The sequence below is a fragment of the Spironucleus salmonicida genome, chromosome 2, assembly GCF_000497125.1.
Source record: "Spironucleus salmonicida strain ATCC 50377 chromosome 2, whole genome shotgun sequence".
Taxonomy (NCBI): domain Eukaryota; phylum Fornicata; order Diplomonadida; family Hexamitidae; genus Spironucleus; species Spironucleus salmonicida.
In genome coordinates, this window is record NC_090597.1 from 747,185 (window position 1) to 767,230 (window position 20,046).

The 20,046-nt window shown below is 32.1% G+C and overlaps 6 protein-coding genes and 1 pseudogene across 6 annotated transcripts; 5 read left to right on the forward strand and 2 right to left on the reverse strand. All coding sequences in view use genetic code 6, as the record gives it.

Annotated features, from left to right (window-relative positions):
• The first annotated feature begins 379 nt into the window (after positions 1 to 379).
• SS50377_21613 (Cysteine-rich membrane protein 1) lies at positions 380 to 1,357 on the forward strand (annotated as a pseudogene).
• A 1,113-nt stretch (positions 1,358 to 2,470) lies between these two features.
• On the forward strand, positions 2,471 to 4,150 carry SS50377_21614 (uncharacterized protein; the record flags this gene model as incomplete). Its single annotated transcript, XM_067905527.1, has 1 exon — positions 2,471 to 4,150. The coding sequence occupies one exon, from the start codon at positions 2,471 to 2,473 to the stop codon at positions 4,148 to 4,150; it is 1,680 nt and encodes a 559-aa protein (XP_067766844.1).
• A 210-nt stretch (positions 4,151 to 4,360) lies between these two features.
• On the forward strand, positions 4,361 to 5,017 carry SS50377_21615 (uncharacterized protein; the record flags this gene model as incomplete). The annotated part of the gene is made up of 1 exon (XM_067905528.1): positions 4,361 to 5,017. The coding sequence occupies one exon, from the start codon at positions 4,361 to 4,363 to the stop codon at positions 5,015 to 5,017; it is 657 nt and encodes a 218-aa protein (XP_067766845.1).
• Positions 5,018 to 5,082: 65 nt separating this feature from the next.
• On the forward strand, positions 5,083 to 7,212 carry SS50377_21616 (uncharacterized protein; the record flags this gene model as incomplete). The annotated part of the gene is made up of 1 exon (XM_067905529.1): positions 5,083 to 7,212. One exon carries the CDS (start codon positions 5,083 to 5,085, stop codon positions 7,210 to 7,212), a length of 2,130 nt encoding a protein of 709 aa, XP_067766846.1.
• An 805-nt stretch (positions 7,213 to 8,017) lies between these two features.
• SS50377_21617 (uncharacterized protein) lies at positions 8,018 to 8,296 on the forward strand (the record flags this gene model as incomplete). Its single annotated transcript, XM_067905530.1, has 1 exon — positions 8,018 to 8,296. One exon carries the CDS (start codon positions 8,018 to 8,020, stop codon positions 8,294 to 8,296), a length of 279 nt encoding a protein of 92 aa, XP_067766847.1.
• A 3,458-nt stretch (positions 8,297 to 11,754) lies between these two features.
• On the reverse strand, positions 11,755 to 13,605 carry SS50377_21618 (Cysteine-rich membrane protein 2; the record flags this gene model as incomplete). The annotated part of the gene is made up of 1 exon (XM_067905531.1): positions 11,755 to 13,605. The coding sequence occupies one exon, from the start codon at positions 13,603 to 13,605 to the stop codon at positions 11,755 to 11,757; it is 1,851 nt and encodes a 616-aa protein (XP_067766848.1).
• Positions 13,606 to 16,224: 2,619 nt separating this feature from the next.
• On the reverse strand, positions 16,225 to 18,240 carry SS50377_21619 (Cysteine-rich membrane protein 2; the record flags this gene model as incomplete). The annotated part of the gene is made up of 1 exon (XM_067905532.1): positions 16,225 to 18,240. The coding sequence occupies one exon, from the start codon at positions 18,238 to 18,240 to the stop codon at positions 16,225 to 16,227; it is 2,016 nt and encodes a 671-aa protein (XP_067766849.1).
• Positions 18,241 to 20,046: the final 1,806 nt, after the last annotated feature.

Here is a 20,046-nt window from a genome sequence, read left to right on the forward strand (position 1 = left end):
CCGAAAAAGTATAATCAATAATTAGTTTGGTGCTTAATATCAGAAAACGTTGTTAATATTATTATTGCGGAGTATTTACACCAGTACAGAACCGCATTAACACATTTATTTGCATTCACTTTTCTGCTCGCAAGATCTAATTCTCGTTAAACCATGGAAGCTTAAACCAATTGGTCGGATTGGTGTCAATGAGTCTCCAGCAATACTTGGAATAATACTATAGTACGATATGCTTTCTTCAGTTCATATATAAAATACCAAATTTAAGTATATCTATATAAAAAAATTTACGGTAGTAAATATGACAAGGTAGAAGTAAAAGTTTAATATCGCTTCTATCTTGTCCAATGTACTACAAATCTGTTTATGATAATTTTGAATTAGATCATCCAAGTAAATACCATACACTTAGAAGTTAATTTTAACAAAAGTAACACTGTCTACGAAAATATAGAACATTAAAAACAACTTTGTTTCAAAAATTATTTTTGCTGGGGAATACACAAATAGTGAAAATAAATACATTGTTAACACTTACTGCCCAGCTAACGCTACAGAAGTAGTAGATTGCATTGCATGCGAAGGCGGTAAAATATCTTCCGGTCAAGGCTGTAATTGTGTAGTAGATGCACCAACATCAACTTGTGCATTATCTACTGCGGATAAATGTTTCAAATGCTTAGATGGAAATCTCTTAACTTCTGATCCAAAATTTTTAGTATCTGATGGAAATTGCGCTACCTGCTACTCTGCAGCAAAACAATATACCTCCTACAAAGAGGGTTTTGTTTTCCATATAAGTGCTGAGAATTGTTAAACATCAGGTTCTGAGTTAAAAGATTACTCAAAGTGTAATCTTTGGTATTGCGACCTATGTGCCAAACATTGCAAGCCTTGCGCCCCTAGCTGTTCAATGTGCATATCTGCTGAATTTTGCATCGTATGCAGAACAACTGATAACAACAATGTTCTAACTATCGATGGAAAATGCACTAAATAGTGTAATAATATTCAAGCTAGTGAATATTGTCTTAATGGCGTTACAACAACATGTGTTGTTGAAGCTACTTCTGAATGTGCATGTAACAATTAAAAGGGATGCGCTACCTGTAACAAAGAGATATCTGGATGTGATTTATGTCTAGCTGGATATATCAAGGCTAGTGATGACAAATGCACAGACTGTGCTAAAGGCTATGAAAAATTTGGTGAACTATGTATATCTTAATCTATACTTCCTGGTGCCAACAAATTAAGTGGTGGTGCAATAACTGGTATAGTAATAGGTGGTTTGGTCGTAGTAAGTGCTGTTGGTGGTGGATTAGCTTATTACTTCATAAGGAAAGCAAAGAAGTGATGTAACAAATAAATTTAAAACCTAGTAAAATAAAAATTACTATATGTAGTTTTACTACTCCAGGTTTCTTCGAATCTACTATTTTTCTTAAAATTTTATGATAAAAGCATTTAGATTATTAAAACAATAGTTGGGAGTTCCATCCAACATGGTAATTCTGCAATATTTGGAAATAGAAATTAAAAAAAAACACATTGCTATAAAAATTATTACATGATCAAGCAACCCGCACCCACCCGCGATCTCTTTAGAGATTGGGGGCGGGGTTGGTCGCCCCAGCACCGAATTTTAGTTAATTAGCATCATCGCCCAAACCCAAATCCAAACCCAATATATATATATATATATATCAAAAAATAGGAAAGAATGTAACCCAAAAAAAATACATTATGTAATACATATTTTTTTAACATATACAAAAATGGAATTCAATTACAACAGGATCTTAACAGAGAATATAAATGCAGTAAAGAGAAATCTTTACATCCCATAATTATCAAATATGAAATCAAATCAATATAAATTATAACTTTATCAACTTGAAATTCTTAATTAAAAATAAATAGAATAGCAAAAGATAATTTATCAAATGATCATGTTAAAATAGTAAAATAATAATCAAATAAATCAAATCGATTAAAACACAATAACATGCCAATAATATTAATTTGGATAAATACAATGAACTCGAAAGATCATTCAAACATATGAATATTATATAAAACGAAATAAATAACGCAATCTAAAAATAATAAAGTAGTAAGCACCCAGTATAAACCCCGGAAAGTAGTATAACTCATTTTCAAAATTTCAAAAGTTAAGTCAGAAAATCAACAAGACAAAAGAAATTATAGAAAGACAAGAAATACATTCCAAGCATTTAGGAAGACCAGAACAAAGAAGAGAATATAAAGGAACGGCCACACAAAGCATAGAGAACATTATAAAATAAACAAAGAAAATCGAAAGATACAACTATATCAAAATTATTATGTCCAAAGAAAAGATACCAATTTTTTTACTTATAACAAATGAACCTCAACTATAATTTGATTCTCAACAAAACAATAGAATCGGCATAAAATAGACTTGGCGCTATTGTGTATCCATAAAATGATAAATATAAAAAGATTCTTAAAGGGGTTTAAACGCTATAATCAAAACTAAACAAAATATATATGTATAGCTTATCTGAAGGTCGAACTAAGAGCTAAAGAAATAAAACAACGAATATATAGAACCAATTTCAAAAAGATGGATTATAATTAATTTGAAATACCTTACGATTGTATAAATATATTAGACAATCAAGTGAAAACCAATATACAAAAGATTAAAAACGAAACATATAGATTCGACAACCAATTCATTAAGTAAAGATGGTACACCGAAAAGGTTAGTTAACTAAGAGCTTAAAATATTAAATATGAATAAATGAAATCATAACGTAAAACAAGAATTCAAAAAGGATTAGAACCTAGAATGTTAAATAAGCTTAATAATGAAATAGATAAGATATCAAAGTTACAAGGTATAGCAGAAATAGAAGAATTCAAAATTAATTATGATAAATATACTAACGAAAACGATACCATACTTGAGACCATAAGGAAGGATTTCAAATTGGATCAGATGGATTTAAAATACATTAACTCCTTTGAAGACTTTTAAAATAAATTTAACAGTAAGATTCACTTTGAAATCATAACGGATGCACCTTATATGGGTCTATATTACGGCAAGTCTAATTATTAAGACACATATGCGTTTGCAAATATTAGATATATTAAATAAAACGGTAACATCATTCCTATAGGATTCATAATTTAAAATTAGATGTCAAGTCTATTAGAATCAATATTTGAAGAAGTAATGGACAATGGAGAGAAGTATTTTAATAGAGATGTTAGCAGTACAGATATAATGCTTTTTTAAAATATTGGTGTCATAAACGTATATGTCCTTTTTCTTGAATAAATAGTATTAAAAATATTTAAAGATAAGGATGAGTTTTATGTATCAGAAGTAGATTCTTAATATGCCGAAGGTTATTAAATAGGATTGGTATGTAGGAATGTAGGTAACGGGTATTAATAAAACGCAACAGTAGAGTAAAAATTTAAAGGGCCTATATTCTTTGTCAAAAATAATGACCACAACTGTCTATACGCGGCCATCATCGCAACATTCACCAAGAAATCAAAAACAGTTGATAAGAAACATATCTTTTAGTTAGGAGCGAAACCATATGCAATGGCCACAATAGTATTTGATGCAGGTAAGGCTTTACAAACGTATTTAGATAAGCCCTTAGACAAAACTCAAGCTAGAAACTAATACTTATAATACTTTACGCATATGCTTATAAATGAAATCAACAAAGATGCAGAGGAGTTAGCAGATACAGAGATACTAATAAGAGCAGAAAGGTATTTGAATATTAAAATAAGAGTAACAGAAGTTAATAAAGTAAATGACTTGTATCCAAATTCAGAAATGGAGCTTTTATTAGTTTTATGCAGTGGACATTACAATGTCATAATGGATTTTAAGCAATGCATAAATACAATAAACCCAATGCACAAGGAATATATTTATTGCTATCAACACCAAAACCTATTCCATAAGAAGAACCAATGTTATGAATGTACACAAGCAGAAGAAGTGGCTACTAAGTATTATTGTACGTTTTGCAACTACAGTCATGTAAGATCACAAGACAACAAAAGTTATTAATGTTAAAACTGTAGAACATAGCTCCATAACACACCCGATTGCAAATGCTTAGAATGACATTAAAAGAAATGCGAGACGTTTTCACCATGCAGTCATTGTAATACGACACACAACTCATCACCCAAATGTAAAACGTAAATTGAATATGAAGGATAGTATTTCAAATAAGGAAACCTTTATGATGAATAGAAATCATTTCTAACTCAGGATATAGAAAGCCTATTCGAGAATCTAAATGAAGATGATGATAACTATTCAAAGTATTCAATGAAACACATCCCCTTTTCAGTAACATGGATTATAAACATATACGATAAGGAAATAAAACCATACGAAAAGATGGATCACTTTTATCATAACGAACTTAGATTAAAAGAACCAGGCAACTACATCATTTCAATAGACGAATTGCTAATCAAATTTATAAGGCACATGGAACTAATAGCTAAGAAATATAAGATAAAAGACTTCTATGCACACAATGCATCAGGATATGACAACTACTTATTATTAGCAGTTATAATGAAAGTAAAAGAGCAATTCGAATTCGAAACACTGATTACAAACAACAAGCTATTGAATTTGAAAATAAATGGAATGTCGTTTAAGGATTCGTTTAGACTCATAACTTCACCATTATCTAAACTAAATAAGGAATTGGCCCTTGGACTTGAAGTTCGAAAACAACTATAGTCATACACGTTTTTAACAAAAGATATATTTGATTTGTATATTTAAAACGGAGGGAGTCTTAAATCAATAAGTGAATTAGTAAAAGAAGGCATTCTATAACAGAAACACTTTGATAAGTTAAGCTTGGATGAGTTCAATTAATATGCTAACGACTATGATCACTTAGACTTCATTGATTAGTATATTAATTATTGTATTCAAGATAGCTCATTTTAAGCAAAGCTCTAGTGAAATGGGTAGAGGTATCACTAAAGGAATAGAGTGTCAACATCCTCAACTATTTAACAGCACCATCAATGCCAATGAACCTATTCACACACCACTGCAATATAAAAATATAAATAGGTTATCACGATCTAAAACATAACAAATCGAAATGCGAGTATCGCTTAGCCCATCTAACTTTGAATGATAGTGGAATGATAAATAAACTTTTAGGAACCAAGTTTACCAAGATAACAAATGTACTCTACAATCAACGATTCTTAGATACAAGATACAATATTGATATAGTATTCCATGGTGACACGGATGGCGCAACTAAGAAGTATGGATTAGAATTGAATGGAGTGTTCTATCATGGGTTAAAGGAATTAAAGCAAACATATAAGTATTATAAAGTAATGCAAGAAAGGAAGAGACAGCATCAAACGAAAGGATTACACTTAAAAGATAAAATAAATGAAGACTCATTTGAAGACATCTTTCATGTAACAGACGTTGAGTTTATTAAATTTGAATAGGACACCGATATCAAGATAGAGATGCCTCCATAATACAACATAAGCAATAGATTGATATTAGCAGGAGTAAGAACTGAATGCTACACTCATTGTAGAGAAATCGATATACCAAACGAAAAGATGTACGGAATTGGCTTCACATCGCTTTACCCTTCAGGCATGGTATTTGGAAACTTACCTTTAAGAGATTTAATTGTTGGAACACATGCAGGAAGCTAAACCTATACTAAAAGTATTGATTCAAAAGATATAGCAAAGCATAAGTTTAAACTTGATTAGGCCTATATTGATAACTTAATTGAATACATTAAGAGCATACCAAGGAAGATTACAGCAGAAGAAAGGCGTCAATACTATTTAGCTAGATGCGATAAGAAGTATAGAGTAATTTAAATCAAATGTTAGATGTTACCACCAAGGAATTTAAAGTTCTCAGTGTTAGGATGTCATATTTGGAACAAGGTATTGTTTCCCTTATGTAGAACATGTGCAGAATAGCAATGTTTGAATGTTAACAATCATGATAAATGTAAGCACAAAGTCGAATAAAGATATCTTTATGGGTTTTGGCATGATATTGAATTGATAAATGCTTTATACGAAGGTTATACGTTCAGGGAGATATGCAAGATACATACGTACTAAATAACAAGTTTTAATGATAAGAAATATGATGGAAATAATTACATTAATTCATAGATGTTCAACAAGATATTGCACGCAGATCAAGATGGTTATAAGGATGAAGCTGTACTAAAGCAATTAGCAAATGATTGTAAGTTTGATTATAAGTATGATAATGGCATAGCATATATAAAACAGAAAGGATAGTAGGATTATAGATCAATAAAGTTAAACCTGGGAGGTAAATCGTTCTATAAGCTGTTATTAAATGCAATATATAGTAAAACAGGTCAAAACGTGGTAAGACCCACAACATAATTTCATTAAGGAGAGTTCATATTTGAACAGTGGGATAAGGAGCTACACAATAATTGCACAGTTTAACTGGTGGGAAAAAATATATTTAAGAATACATTTAATTATGAAGAGCAGTTGCAACAAACATAAAGATCTTAATCAAACGTATCATTCGCAGGAGCGATAATATCCGTATAAAGAACACTGTTATACACATTAATGAGATATATAAACGATGAATTGAAAGAATTGGTTTTATATGGAGATACAGATTCAATCTATTGTATACTGGATAGAGGAATGTATCCAAACTTGATATCTGTCACATTCAAGAATACGTACTCTTGCTAATACGAATAGAAGCTGGAACCGGAGTTATGGGTATGTCTAGGGGAATAAGTATATGCGTATACAGACGGAATCAGATGTGCTCATACATCAAAGGGTATCACAGTTGACAAGTAAGGAATTATGACATTGGAAGATCAATCATAAAAGCATTTATTTGAAGTATACATACACGTGTTATTTGATAAGATCAATATAGATAAAAATAGTAATGCATAATACCCAACTATCAGACGGTATAAGTAAAAGTAAAGCAAGAAATAAACTTCATAAGAGATTAGAAGGATTGTAGCATATATACAAACACAACATATAAATCGATCAAAATGGACTCATAGAAACGATGTATTGATTTTAATTCAACACCGAATGAAATAGCTACATTATCATTTGGATATGTAAAAGAATGATTGATATTTCCAGAGTTATATTTATTTAATATAGTAAAATGGGAAAGTTAACTTTTGGTTAAGTAATATAAAAAATAATATATAATTCTATAACAATGAGCATAAGATCTTGAGAGCAGATTAAAAATATGTAACCGATATCGTGGCGAGAGATAACTTAAACGCATAAGATTTATTAGTATTAATGAAAGAATATATGATTCATCGGAAGAGATCAACACTAGGGCGTTTAGTACTAAAACTATTCTGTTATGAGAAATTATCCAAGTATTTTTTTTGTATTAATAAAATTGAATAGCATCGAATTCAATTAATTCAATTGATACAAAAAATAAATAAAATAATTCAGTTAATTCAGATAACACAAATATAAAAATAAGGAAATTAAAGAAGAATTATGAATGTATAGATGAAATAAAACATAATAAAGAGAAATATAACCATACGTATAAAAATAAGAAATATTAATTAAGTAATATATGTAATTAAAAGAAACATAAACAAAAATGTTTGAGATAAGAATGAAAATAAATAGGTAATTTAATAATCAAAAATCCAAAGTATTGATACACTAACAGAATTATAAAATAGTTAAAAATAATTTAAATATGAATTCTTTTAAAAATTTGAAAGTTAATAACAACTCAAAAAAGAGCAAATCGTTGAAAAACCAATGTTAGAATCAGTTACAGATTAACATTAACAAATAAAGGAACATCCAGATTTAATAAACTTCATTGACCACATGTTAAATGTTATAAGCAAGATTTAAGTGACTTACGAAAAATCAATTTTTTTTAATTATTAAAATGAACATTGCAGATTAAATTAACAAAGGAGCAGATATCGCAACAGACGGAAGACATCTAGTTATTAATACATTAGGTCTAAAAGATCAAAATAAACATAAATTAGGAAAGGTATTATACATGACAAACAGATTTACAAAATATTTACCATAACCAGAAACATTGCAAGAGACTAAAAAAAGTATAACCATAATAACCATAAAAACCCGCAAAAAACATATCTCGTTCCTGCACAAAAGCATGAAATACGTTTTTGCGCAGTCAAAAAGCCTTAACTGAGCTGTTTCAACATTTACATGATTTTTTGACCGTTTGAGAGTTGGTTGACAGCAAATACGCAGAACTACTAATGTGGAACGCACGATTGCAGTATTCACATGATATTGTCATGCAAAATCTAGTTTAGGGTAGGGTAGAAACTCTTGAGGAATCGGTGAGAATGTGGCTTCAATTGTGTAGCTTGAGAGTTAGTATGGAGGCTGAAAATGGTATTTTGCAGGGTTTGATTTGAAAAATTGTTGTAACAGCCCTAAAAGGGTTCATGAGTCGTTAAATGTTAAATGGTCTTGTAGTAAAAATATTACTTGGGGCTGAGTGGTAAAATTATGATAAAATAGTAGTAGATGCAATTATTAGGTGTAAAAGGGAATAAGATATCCTTATATTCAGTTTTACCATTTCATAGTGGTTAAAATGGTTCTAGCCAACTTATTCACGCGATTTTAGTTTTAGACTATTCTAGGGCGTTAAATCAGTAAGTTTTTACTGCAGTATGGCCATTTGCCTCTAAATATTTTACTTTTATAAAATCCATACAGCAACGAAAACTAAGCACTTTGTAACAACATTATACAGATATTCTAATTATTAATTTGTATTTACGTAAATTTATCTAATTTTGTTTTTATTTTATTCTCATCACGCAACATATTTTGTATATAATTTATCTACTCTTTAATGTTAAACGACAAGTTTTTGTAATGTTAGTTATGTTAAATGCTTCGGTTGGTGGATACATAGTACTTTCGTTGGATCTTCATTCCTTACGATTAACTATTAAGATGTGTACCAATAGTCATAATTTTGGTAAAATACTTGATATTTACCATTGATTTTTAAACTATCCGTTCCAAAATAAGCTATATCTTATCAGTTAATTGCATTTATTATCCACTCTTTAATAGCTCCACCCGAAGGAGTTACAGTTTATTCTTCTGTGGAACCCTTTGTGTGACTGGATGATACTGTAATTCCATTTTAGACTATATATTAGCACTGAAAATATTTTAAAATATTATTCTTTGATACCTGGTATACTATATACCAATATGTTGTATGACGAGATTATTATTAAATTTTGATGAAAATTAGTAGGAGCCATATACCACCATCAAGTGATGATAATATTTACTGCATCTTCTAGCTATATTAGTCTATGGGATGCGCATGTAACCGCTTGGGATAATCCTCCATCTTGCTAACACGTTTTCAGTCTATATCTAACTCAAAGCAGAATAATTGCTGATATTCTAATACCAATTACGCACTACACATGATAGTTTAGGACTAATTTAATTCATACTGGGGTATTAAACGAATATGAAATAATAAGTATATAAAATTAGCCTATCGTTGTCGCTCATTAATTACGAGTCTACCATCATCTCTAATATTTGCATTCTTTCATCAATTGAAAGAAGGTAGCAAACTTATGGACCTTCTGCTGCAATTATCTACATCATTATAATAACATTTTTCCTGGACGTGCTTCTTCCACACAAGAATCCCACCACACCCATCCAAAAATATTCTATTTCAATGAGGTCACATATCAACAAAGTTCCATAACTATCCTATATTTGTCACACCAGCTACATGGCCTACCGGAACAGATACAAATATAGCTATACCGACAAAATAAATGAATAGATGTGCAATTCGCTGAAAAGTGATACAATACTGACTGTACCGCAGTATATGCAAGATTATCTCGAAGAAGCGATAGTTGCAGAATTATCAGAATTTGTGTTTTTGCAGATTAAAATTTGGTTCCATTGGTGTCATTTTGGTTGCCGTCGGTGCCGGCAGCTTCAAATGCGACGTGGACAGCATTTGGCCGCTGGTATTTCGTCTGCGTACGTTTCAATGATTTCACTTCAGGTTTTTGACATGATACCGCAGGGTGGAGGTTTTGCAGGTGTTATGTATATGATACTGATTGGGCGTTTTGATAATTTTCCTGGTTATCAGCTTTGCTTCAGTCAGTGCGACCAGACCTCGGAACGCGGTAAGAAATTGCGCATGACTCTGCAAATGTAGTTAATGGGATATGCTTCAGGTGGCAATGGCATCGATAAGGCATCGCTGGATGTGTTTTTAGGTGTAGATGGGGTAAGTATATTTAACGGGCAGGTAAATAGCCGTGAAGGGCGTTACGTGAAAATAGGAACCGGGAGTTGAGCAGTTGTGTGTTTTTTGTTATCAGTGTTTGAGTGGGGTTTTGTGTGGAGTGTTTTTGTGGGCATACGGTGAACTGTGAAGTTTTTCTTGGAATGTTTTCCAGCGTTTTAGGCTTGGACGGGTTGGTAGTGATTTTTTGTGAGCTAGATGCGCCCACAAGGTAATAACTTGTGATGGAAATATTCGCATTCAACCATCTTGTGGGAATGATGGTTATTGTGGGAACCAAGAAAGTTGTCATATAGCCTAGGGGCCTTAAGGACCGTTCAGACCTATTTTTGCAGCATAATAATATTTTATTCTTCGAAATTTATACTCTATACTATGAATAAGTAAAATGTCACTGGATATCGTGAGCTAAATCATTACAGGCAACACGATAAAGCTTAACTGCTATACTAAGTACGCACCAGCTGTATAAATTTTTTACTATTATACTTTACCTCCCTGTATACAGTACTCTACTATGTCGTACTAGTGGCTAGTCGATATGGACAATATCCTAGTATTAAGAATTTTAGAAAACACTTCTATTTACAAAATGCTATTATTTTTCATATAGTATCCAATATATAGTTTTAAAATGAATGGCGAAACAAGCTACGAATAAAGCGGGTTAGTCAGACGACTCTGTTGCTTGCAAAAATAAGAGCCTATCTTCATTAGTACTTGCTGAATGCTGCATTATCAGTATTTCTAGTTGCACCGACTAAACTTTAAGATGGAATAAAGTTTGTATATATCTTCAATTGAGAGTTTATATTTACTGCTGTTTAGATACAATATAATGTTATTTTGGAATAACTTGTTCATTGTATTTAACAAGATATAATATAAAGATTCTTCTAAATTTATTAACGAAATTTTAGTTATGTAAATCTATATCCAGTTAAGGATGATATTTATTTAATTATGTAATTAAGAAATATTATTAAATTTATGGTAGAGTAAGTGTGATTACAGCGATGCTATGTTTATTTAAAGGTAACATAAAAATTTAAAATCTATTTGAGATAAATGTACAACAATGTTTTAACTTTAAAACCAGTTTTATTAACACGCCTAAGCTGATAATGTTCACAATATAGTAAACAATTTTCCACTTAACATTCCTTGTTATGAATCAATTTCTTGTGCCTTTTGAGGGGAAGTCTCCCATCTGCAGCAGGACCATTCACAAATTGCATGGCCACAGGTAAACAATTCTAATCTAATTAATTTTAGTACCAGTAGGACCAACCATCTTACACATCTATAAACGCTACCAATAAAATATCTCATTCCTGTATGCCAGCAGACCCTTCAACAGACACCGATGTCTTCTTTTTCTGCCTCATAAACCAGAATACCCCGCCACCTATCGCACCAGCAACAATCAAAACTGCAATTACAATGCCGGCAATAGCTCCACCGGAAAGGTTATTTTTAGACTTATTACCAGAGATAAAGCAGAACGCACCAACAGCTTCAGCTCCCTCAGTGCACCCAGTGCAGACCTCGTCCGCAAGCTAGTATCCTGGAATGCAAGAATCGCATTTTGTGCTATCAGTCCCGCTGCATTTGAAGCAGTTTAACGCACTTTAGCATTTGCATGCGACGGTCTAACTATCACTCCCACACGCCACTATTTAATCCCCTACGCAGACCATGCCATCAGTACCAGCATCTTTACAGTCTTTTTCGCATGTCTGGTTTATGCTCATCGTGTGCCCAGTAGCACAAGTATCGCACCTTTCGCCGTTACGTGAGCAGCTCTTGCATACTTCGTTGCATTTGGAGCACATATTTTAGCTCATGAAAAAGCCTTCCAAGCACTCGTCACAAGAACCCAAATCAGACTTCTTGTACCCAGTGAGGCAATTTTCGCATTTTTTCGTGTCCGCGGTCTCACAGGTTGCGCAGTTTACGGCTAAATCGCACTCGCACTGCTCAACGGTGTTGCCAGCGCAGGCTGTACAAGCACCAGCCTAGAGGAAAAAGTTAGGCTTGCACAACTGGCAGACTGCTTTATCCCCATCGCAATTGGCGCAGTTATCGCCGCAATTAGCGCAGGAAGTTCCTTCCAAAATGAAGCCTGGAAGGCAGCTTTTGCACTTGTTAAGCATATTCTCGCAGGTAGCGCAGTTATTAGTACAGGTTTTGCAGGTCGTTTGACAAATTTCAGAAGAGGCGCATTCGGAATCTGTTGAGCAGTTTTTGACGCATTTGTCGCCTGCCACGGTAAATCCGGTTGTGCAGGCGGTGCAGACGTCCTTTCCGGCTTGGCAGGTCATGCAGTTCAAGTCTGTGCACTTCTCGCACTTGTTAGCCTCAACAAAGAAGCCGGAATCGCAAACGGTACAGTTGGTGTCAGACGAGCAGGTTATGCAGTTCACTGAGCAGGCTATGCAGGTTTTCGGGTCCGTCGTTGTGTCCTCGAAAAATGTTGGCTTGCAGGTCAAGCAGGGTGTGTCAGCAGCTGGGTTGTAGTTTCCGATGCAGGTGGCGCATTTCGTGTTGTCGGTGACGCAGGTGGCGCAATTCGCAGCACCCGTGCATACACAGGGCTTCATCTGAGCAATTTCGCAAGGGGCGCAAGTGGAACCGGTCAAAACGTTGCCATTGGCGCAGGTCTTGCATTCGGTGGCAGACGTACAGGTGAGGCAGGTGGCAGGACATGCTGTGCAGGTTTTTGGAGCGGTGGTGCTCTCAAAAAAGCCGGTTTTACAGGTAGAGCAGGGTGTGACGGCATCTTAATTGTAGTTTCCGTTGCAGGTGGCACACTTCGTCTTATCGCTGGCGCAGGTGGTGCAATTAACGGCGGCTGTGCACACGCAGGGCTTCATCTGATTGGCAGTACATGTCTTGCATGTATTATCCTCTAAAAAGTTATCGTTTTCACAGACAGAACAGGTGGTTGCAGTAGTGCTACAGACTTTACATTTGGAGTCACAGGATGAACATTTTATTCCATCAAGAAATTAGCCGTCTGCGCAAGTGGCGCACATTGTATCTTCTAAGGTGGTACCTGAGCAAGTAAGGCAACCTTCAGTGCACTTAATGCAGACTGCTTCAGCGGTACCGGTTCCTGTTGGGCAATAATTGCCTTCATTGCAATTATTTTGGCTATCAGTACAGGTTCCGGACATTTTTAGTTAATGAAATTTTACGATAAGTGCTTTAATTCATAAATAATTAGGATTAAATAGTTTCGCTTTTTTGTAATAAGCGGTTAATGTGGATTAACTACTCTAAAATTAATATTATAAAATAATAAAAACAGTAAAAAATAGTTCTTGATTTATATCGATGATAACTTAATATACTGTTAATTTTTATATTTTTTAAAAGTCAAATAATACGTAAAATTATAAGTAATAAATATATTTCATTACAATAATGCTTGTCATATATTTTATTTATTTATTTATTATTAATCATGAGTTGTTATCAATATTATGTAATAATATTATGTATTAAATATATAAATATAACTATTATTTTATATTTTTATTTATTTATTATGTTTATTATATTATTATTTCTCTATAGTGATTTTTAATAATAAGTTATTTTATATAAATATATATAAAATATAAGAACAATATATATTATTAAAAGCAATATTTATACCTAAACCGATAATAGAATCAAGATATCATACGATTATTATGTGTATACAAATATATTTTAATATTTAAATTTAATAATGTAAAATTTTTAAAATTTACAATTTAGTTCTCTATTGAATCGAGGTATGTATGCTGTTTAGGTTTTAACTATAATTTTAAGATGTTTATGACCAAATATGAATTTCATAGAAGTGTAGATTTCTTTATATTTGAAATAATTTTTATTTGTAGTCAATCATTTTATATGATGATAAATTTTAATAAAATATATAAGTATTACAAATATATCGTTAGAATTTAAGCATATACTTTGCAGTCAAAGCTTATTCGATGAATGGTAGATTTATTATTATATTTAAATCGAATATATATTATGTGAGATTACTTATACCAAATATGTATTATCATTAAATATTATCAAACAGTAACATTTATTTCAAACATTCATCTGTTTTAATGTTAATATATTAATATTTGTAAATCATAACAGCAACTATCTTGATAACTTACAATTTAAAATTTATATCAATACGTTACAAATATTAGTTATTATAATCCTCATTCAACAATATTTGTTCTACACTAAATAAGTACAATAAATGTCCTTTTAAGGAAATGGAAATTACTATTATTTTTAATTTAGATAATTGTAAAAATAGTTTGTTTTGGTTAATAAATAATTAAATCATTATCATAAACCATTTAATTTCATATTTAATTAATAAATTACATAACTAAAATATATTATAATATATAATTTAAGTAATATATAATAATCGTGCTTCAGATATTATTATATTCACTTTAATAAGCTAGTTTCTATTATTAAGATTTAATTTTTCAATAATTTATTATTCTAGAATTAAGTAACTAGTACTAACAGCATGAACCCGTAGTCTCTAGTTTAAAACCGTCAAAGTCATTTTTTATGACCGTGTTGTGATCATAACCATGACTTGCCGTTTTTTTTAACCGAAATCGACTGAACCATACTTTTAGAACGTATTACTTACTACCCCATTATATGAATACGATCAAAGGCAAATTTGACTAATAAATGATCAACAAACATAGAGATTAAATTATAAAATAGAAACAGAATAACTTAACAAAATAACATTTCAACCGGCCAGGGTGGAAAGCGATCGTTCTAGAGATTGTAAGAGGGCCGGGTAGCGTTAGGTCAGAATTCGAATTAAGCATCCTATGAGACAAACTAGATGTGTTTTTAATCAGATAAGCTCATAGAGTAAGATGTCAACAAGCTCAACAACATGGGATAACTTCTCAATATCAAATTTGACTTCATTCTTTATAGAGCATAATTAAGATGTCACATTCAAGAAAGTAAATACATAAAATAGTAATTCTTGAAAACACTATTTTTATGTTTATAAAATGGAACACAACCACACAGCGTTTGTATAATCAAACACTAAAGGTATTCTACAAAAATTGTAGCAAGTTATATAACAATACTTCAAGAGGGAGTTATCTCTTTAAGAGTACTACTAAAAATAATAGCAATAAAAGTTATAGCTTCATCATATTAAATTATTGAAAAATAAGCTATTTGAAATATCATAGGATGATTTAAATGATTCTTAAACTAAACTATTGAAACAAAATATTAGTAAGATTAGAAAGATCAGATCGTAATAACAATCAGATAAAATTAAAATAGGTTAAGAGAATAAATATTAAAAAGATTACAAACATATATCTATTTTAAAAGATTAAATAAAGTAGAACAATAATTAAATATCACTCATACTAGAAAAATAAATCTCATCTGTATATAAAAACAAATAGATTAAATTATTAAAAACTAAAACATAAAAGTACAATGAGATGATCAACAATGTAAACGATAGGGCTTAATGAATCATCTCATAGGAAAGAATTAGATAGTTTAATGACATAATTACTAAAATTAATTAATTAGACTCAAATGCTTTGGTCAATGAATAAGTAAATGACTATGAGTAATTTAATGTAGAAGATGTTACCTTTGCTGAAAGAATTAATGGAGAGTTCAACTTACCATAGATGATGCTCCCTCGTATTGAAACGATAGAATACTTTCCACTCGAATCTCCACCTTACTGCCCATAAACCCTGATACCAAGTAAATTATCACTACCTGCTAAAATTCTACTTCTCTATTTCCTAATTAACCTTGGTCTTCTTCATGTACCAGAAAACACCACCGGCGACTCCTCCCACCACAACCAGAACCGCGATAACAATGCCTGCAACTGCACCGCTAGAGAGGTTGGTACTGAGCGTCTCGTCCTATAATATGCACAACTTTCCAACAGCAGTGTACCCATCCGCGCAGCCATCGCACTGTTAATTCACAAATTTGTAGCCTGCCATGCAGGACTCGCATTTTTCCTTATCCGAACTATCGCATTTGAAGCAGTTTGCAGCATCTTTACATTTGCACGCAGTTATCTGATCATTACCTCCACATTCCACAACATTATCGGCCGTACAAACATTTCCATCATCCATTTCACCCGTGCAATCCTTCTCGCACGTCTAGTTGATGCTCATTGTGTACGAACTGGCGCATGTATCGCACTTTTCAACGCTTTTCGAGCACGTAGCGCAATTATTATTGCATTTCGTGCACACCATTCCGACCATCAAATAGCCGTCGGCGCAGATCGCGCAAGTTTCGTCTTTAGCCTTTTCATAGCCAGTGATGCAGTTTCCGCACTTTGCTGAATCGGAAGAATCGCAGGTAGCACAATTTTCTGCATTCCCGCACGTGCACTTTTCCGTTTTGTTTCCATCACAAGCAGTACAGGTTCCTTCTTTGGCGAAAAAACTGTTATTGCAAACTTTACAAATATTTTTGTCATCCGCGCAGTTCGCGCAGCCGCTGGGACAGGCAATACATTTTTAGTTTTCGATGATAAAGCCAGATTTGCAGGTCGTGCATTTTTCAACAGTCTCCTTGCACGTGGCGCAGTTGTCAGAGCAGGTTTTGCAGATTTTGTCGCAGATTTGGTTGAACTCGCATTCAGCAATGGCGGTGCAATGTTTTACGCATTTACCACTTTATACCGAAAATCCATCTTTGCACGCCGTGCAGGTGCTTATTTGAGATGGACAGGTATTGCAGTTTTCGTCTGCGCAGGATACGCAGTAATTTGATTCGAGCGAAAATCCATCAGCACAAGCTGTGCAATTGGAGCTTGAAGAGCAGGTTGTGCAGGGCGCATGGCAGGTTACACACTCGTGTGGGGTTTTAGAAGTGTCCTCGAAGAATTTGTCCTTGCATTTCGAGCAAGGGATGGGTCCGGAGGGGTCAAAATTGCCGATGCATGTTTTGCATTTACTCATATTAGCATCGCATGCCTGGCAGTTTTTGGCGGTTGAACATGTGCAGGCGGTAGTTTAGGTTGATGTGCAGAGTACGCAATTTTTGTTTACAAGCGAAAATCCATCCTCGCAATCTGCACATTCGCCAGCTTCGTTTAATTTCCAATGCGGCAAACAGGTTTCGCACTAGTCCTAAGATTTATTACAAGAGGCACACTAGGAGGCATTGCCACATTTGCATTCTGACGTCAGGTCTGTAACGCAAAGCTTTGGAACACCATTTTCACAGTAATTTCCGTTATCAATATTTTCACATTTCTTAGTACATTATCCTTCTACTGTAGTGACAAATTCATTAGGCTCGCAGAAATCGCAAATTGTTGTTGAAGAGCATAACACGCAATTATGAATGCAATATTAACACGTTAGTGTAGCTGGATTACAGAAACCTTGGTTGCTGGCGGCGCATGTATCTGAGTTTTGACAGGTTGTTTCACAAAGTTTGGTATCTGGATTCATTTTGTAGCCATTGGAGCACGTAATGCAAGAATTGGGGTCTGCACAGGTATCGCAGAAAAAAGGACAGTTTTCACATTTGTTATTTTATAAAAATGTATTACGCACGCATGTAGAGCATTTTTTGTCAGTACATTCTTGGCAGTTGTCTATGGGTTTGCTGTCTTAGCAGTAACAACTTTAACCATATTCCATATCTTCAGAGCATGGCTCACAATTTACGGTCGTTGAATCTTCTGCAGGGCAAAAATATCCAGCGTTGCAGTTGAGGACGGCATTTGAGCATGTACCAGTTTCGGTCATTTTCTGAAAATAGAACTTCGAAATATTATATTAAACTTGATGTAAATGATGATATGGATTTTAGTTTTTAAAAAACAGTAATATTAATTTATAGTAGTAATATATAATTGTTAAAACACAAATTTGATATACTCATGCAAACATAGATTATATTAATATAAATGATTGTATTTATAGATACTTAATTATTACAGAAACTTCATAAATTAGCCTGCATCTATGTAATAATCTATTCCAGGTTAAGAGAGTTTTATTTAATAAATTGTTACTTAATATGTAACTAACATTAATTTTAGAAAATATAATTTGTCATTTAGTTTTATAATTATTATATACATATGATAACTTAACAATTGGTTATAGTTATCTTATTTATTATAATATATTTCTGTGAATTCTAAATAATGAACTAATTGTATATATGTTGATTGAATAATTTCTGGAACTTGGTTATAATTTTACTATCATTAATAGCAGTACTTAACAAAACGAGTTAAACTGTCAATTTTCCAACAATTTAATAAATAGCTAGATTATATCCATTAAGAAAGCATAAATTACTTAAGATATAAATTTCAAATATTATCAGAAATTCAATGAGCACAAAATATATTTCCCGCTGATTTCCTGTACATCTGGATGTAACTTGCTTACTTAGATGAATTTTATACGAATTAAGTAGGCTTTGGCTTTACATTGAATTTTAAGTATTAATTGTATTAATACATAATTGAGCACAAAATAGTTTAGTACAAATGACACAGAATAATTATATAATACCTCTAAATTATCATATTATATTTACCGATTTGCGTAATTATTATTTAGTATATTTTATGAAAACAATTAGTAAATAGCTATAAGTTTTAATTAATAGCTGAAACCGTACAACCACATAGTAGGAAATCGAACAGAGAGAAGCAAAAAGTCCATGATCAATTTCAGTTTAATAAAACAACTATGAATAATTTATTTTAACAAAACCAAAAGGTACACATCACTTTTCTCTTGTACCTTTTGCTGCTACAGAAATTTATGTTTTGCATGATTTTAAAATTATTTTGTAAGACTGTTTTATTATACTTAAAAACTTCATTTCAAAGTTCGTTTAGGCTACAGCGGGTCGTGAGAAATATGACACGTATGAGATTGTGTTTGAATGACCCGCCGCATTAAAAACAATTCGAGGGTATTAACTTTTAAATTCAATATTGCGTTTTATCTATTTAACTCATTTTTCATACCAATAGATGAAACTATAATATTTAGAAACACTTGATAAAGCGAGAAACGCTATGAAAATAAATTGAATAAGAACTAAAATAATATAGCAAAAATATAATTATTAAAATGAAAGTACGATAACTGATAGTTAACCATATATCTTTAATAAAAGATAATACTTATTTCCTTAAATAACAAATAAAATAAATTTAAAATTTAAAACATAAAATAATATAATGGCATAAAATAAAATATGGTTAATTTTAGCCTGAATCGTAGCATATTTAACTTATAGACGATAAAATATAATAAGCAAAATATTAACAAAGAATATTACAAGATAGAGAAGTAAGTAACCATCCAAAAAGAGTAAGACAGCATTTATCAGTGTCCGAAAGGCTTAGTTATTTCATGGGTCGTAACACGAATTATAAAATTGTTATGTGTTTTTGGAAACCCACAAATGATCTAGTACTCTTTTGTGATTGTGACTTAGTTTTGCAAGGTTATTTCTAAATGTAAACATGATAATTCCCCTACTAATGGGATTTAACATTCACATATCACCATATGATGTTTGGG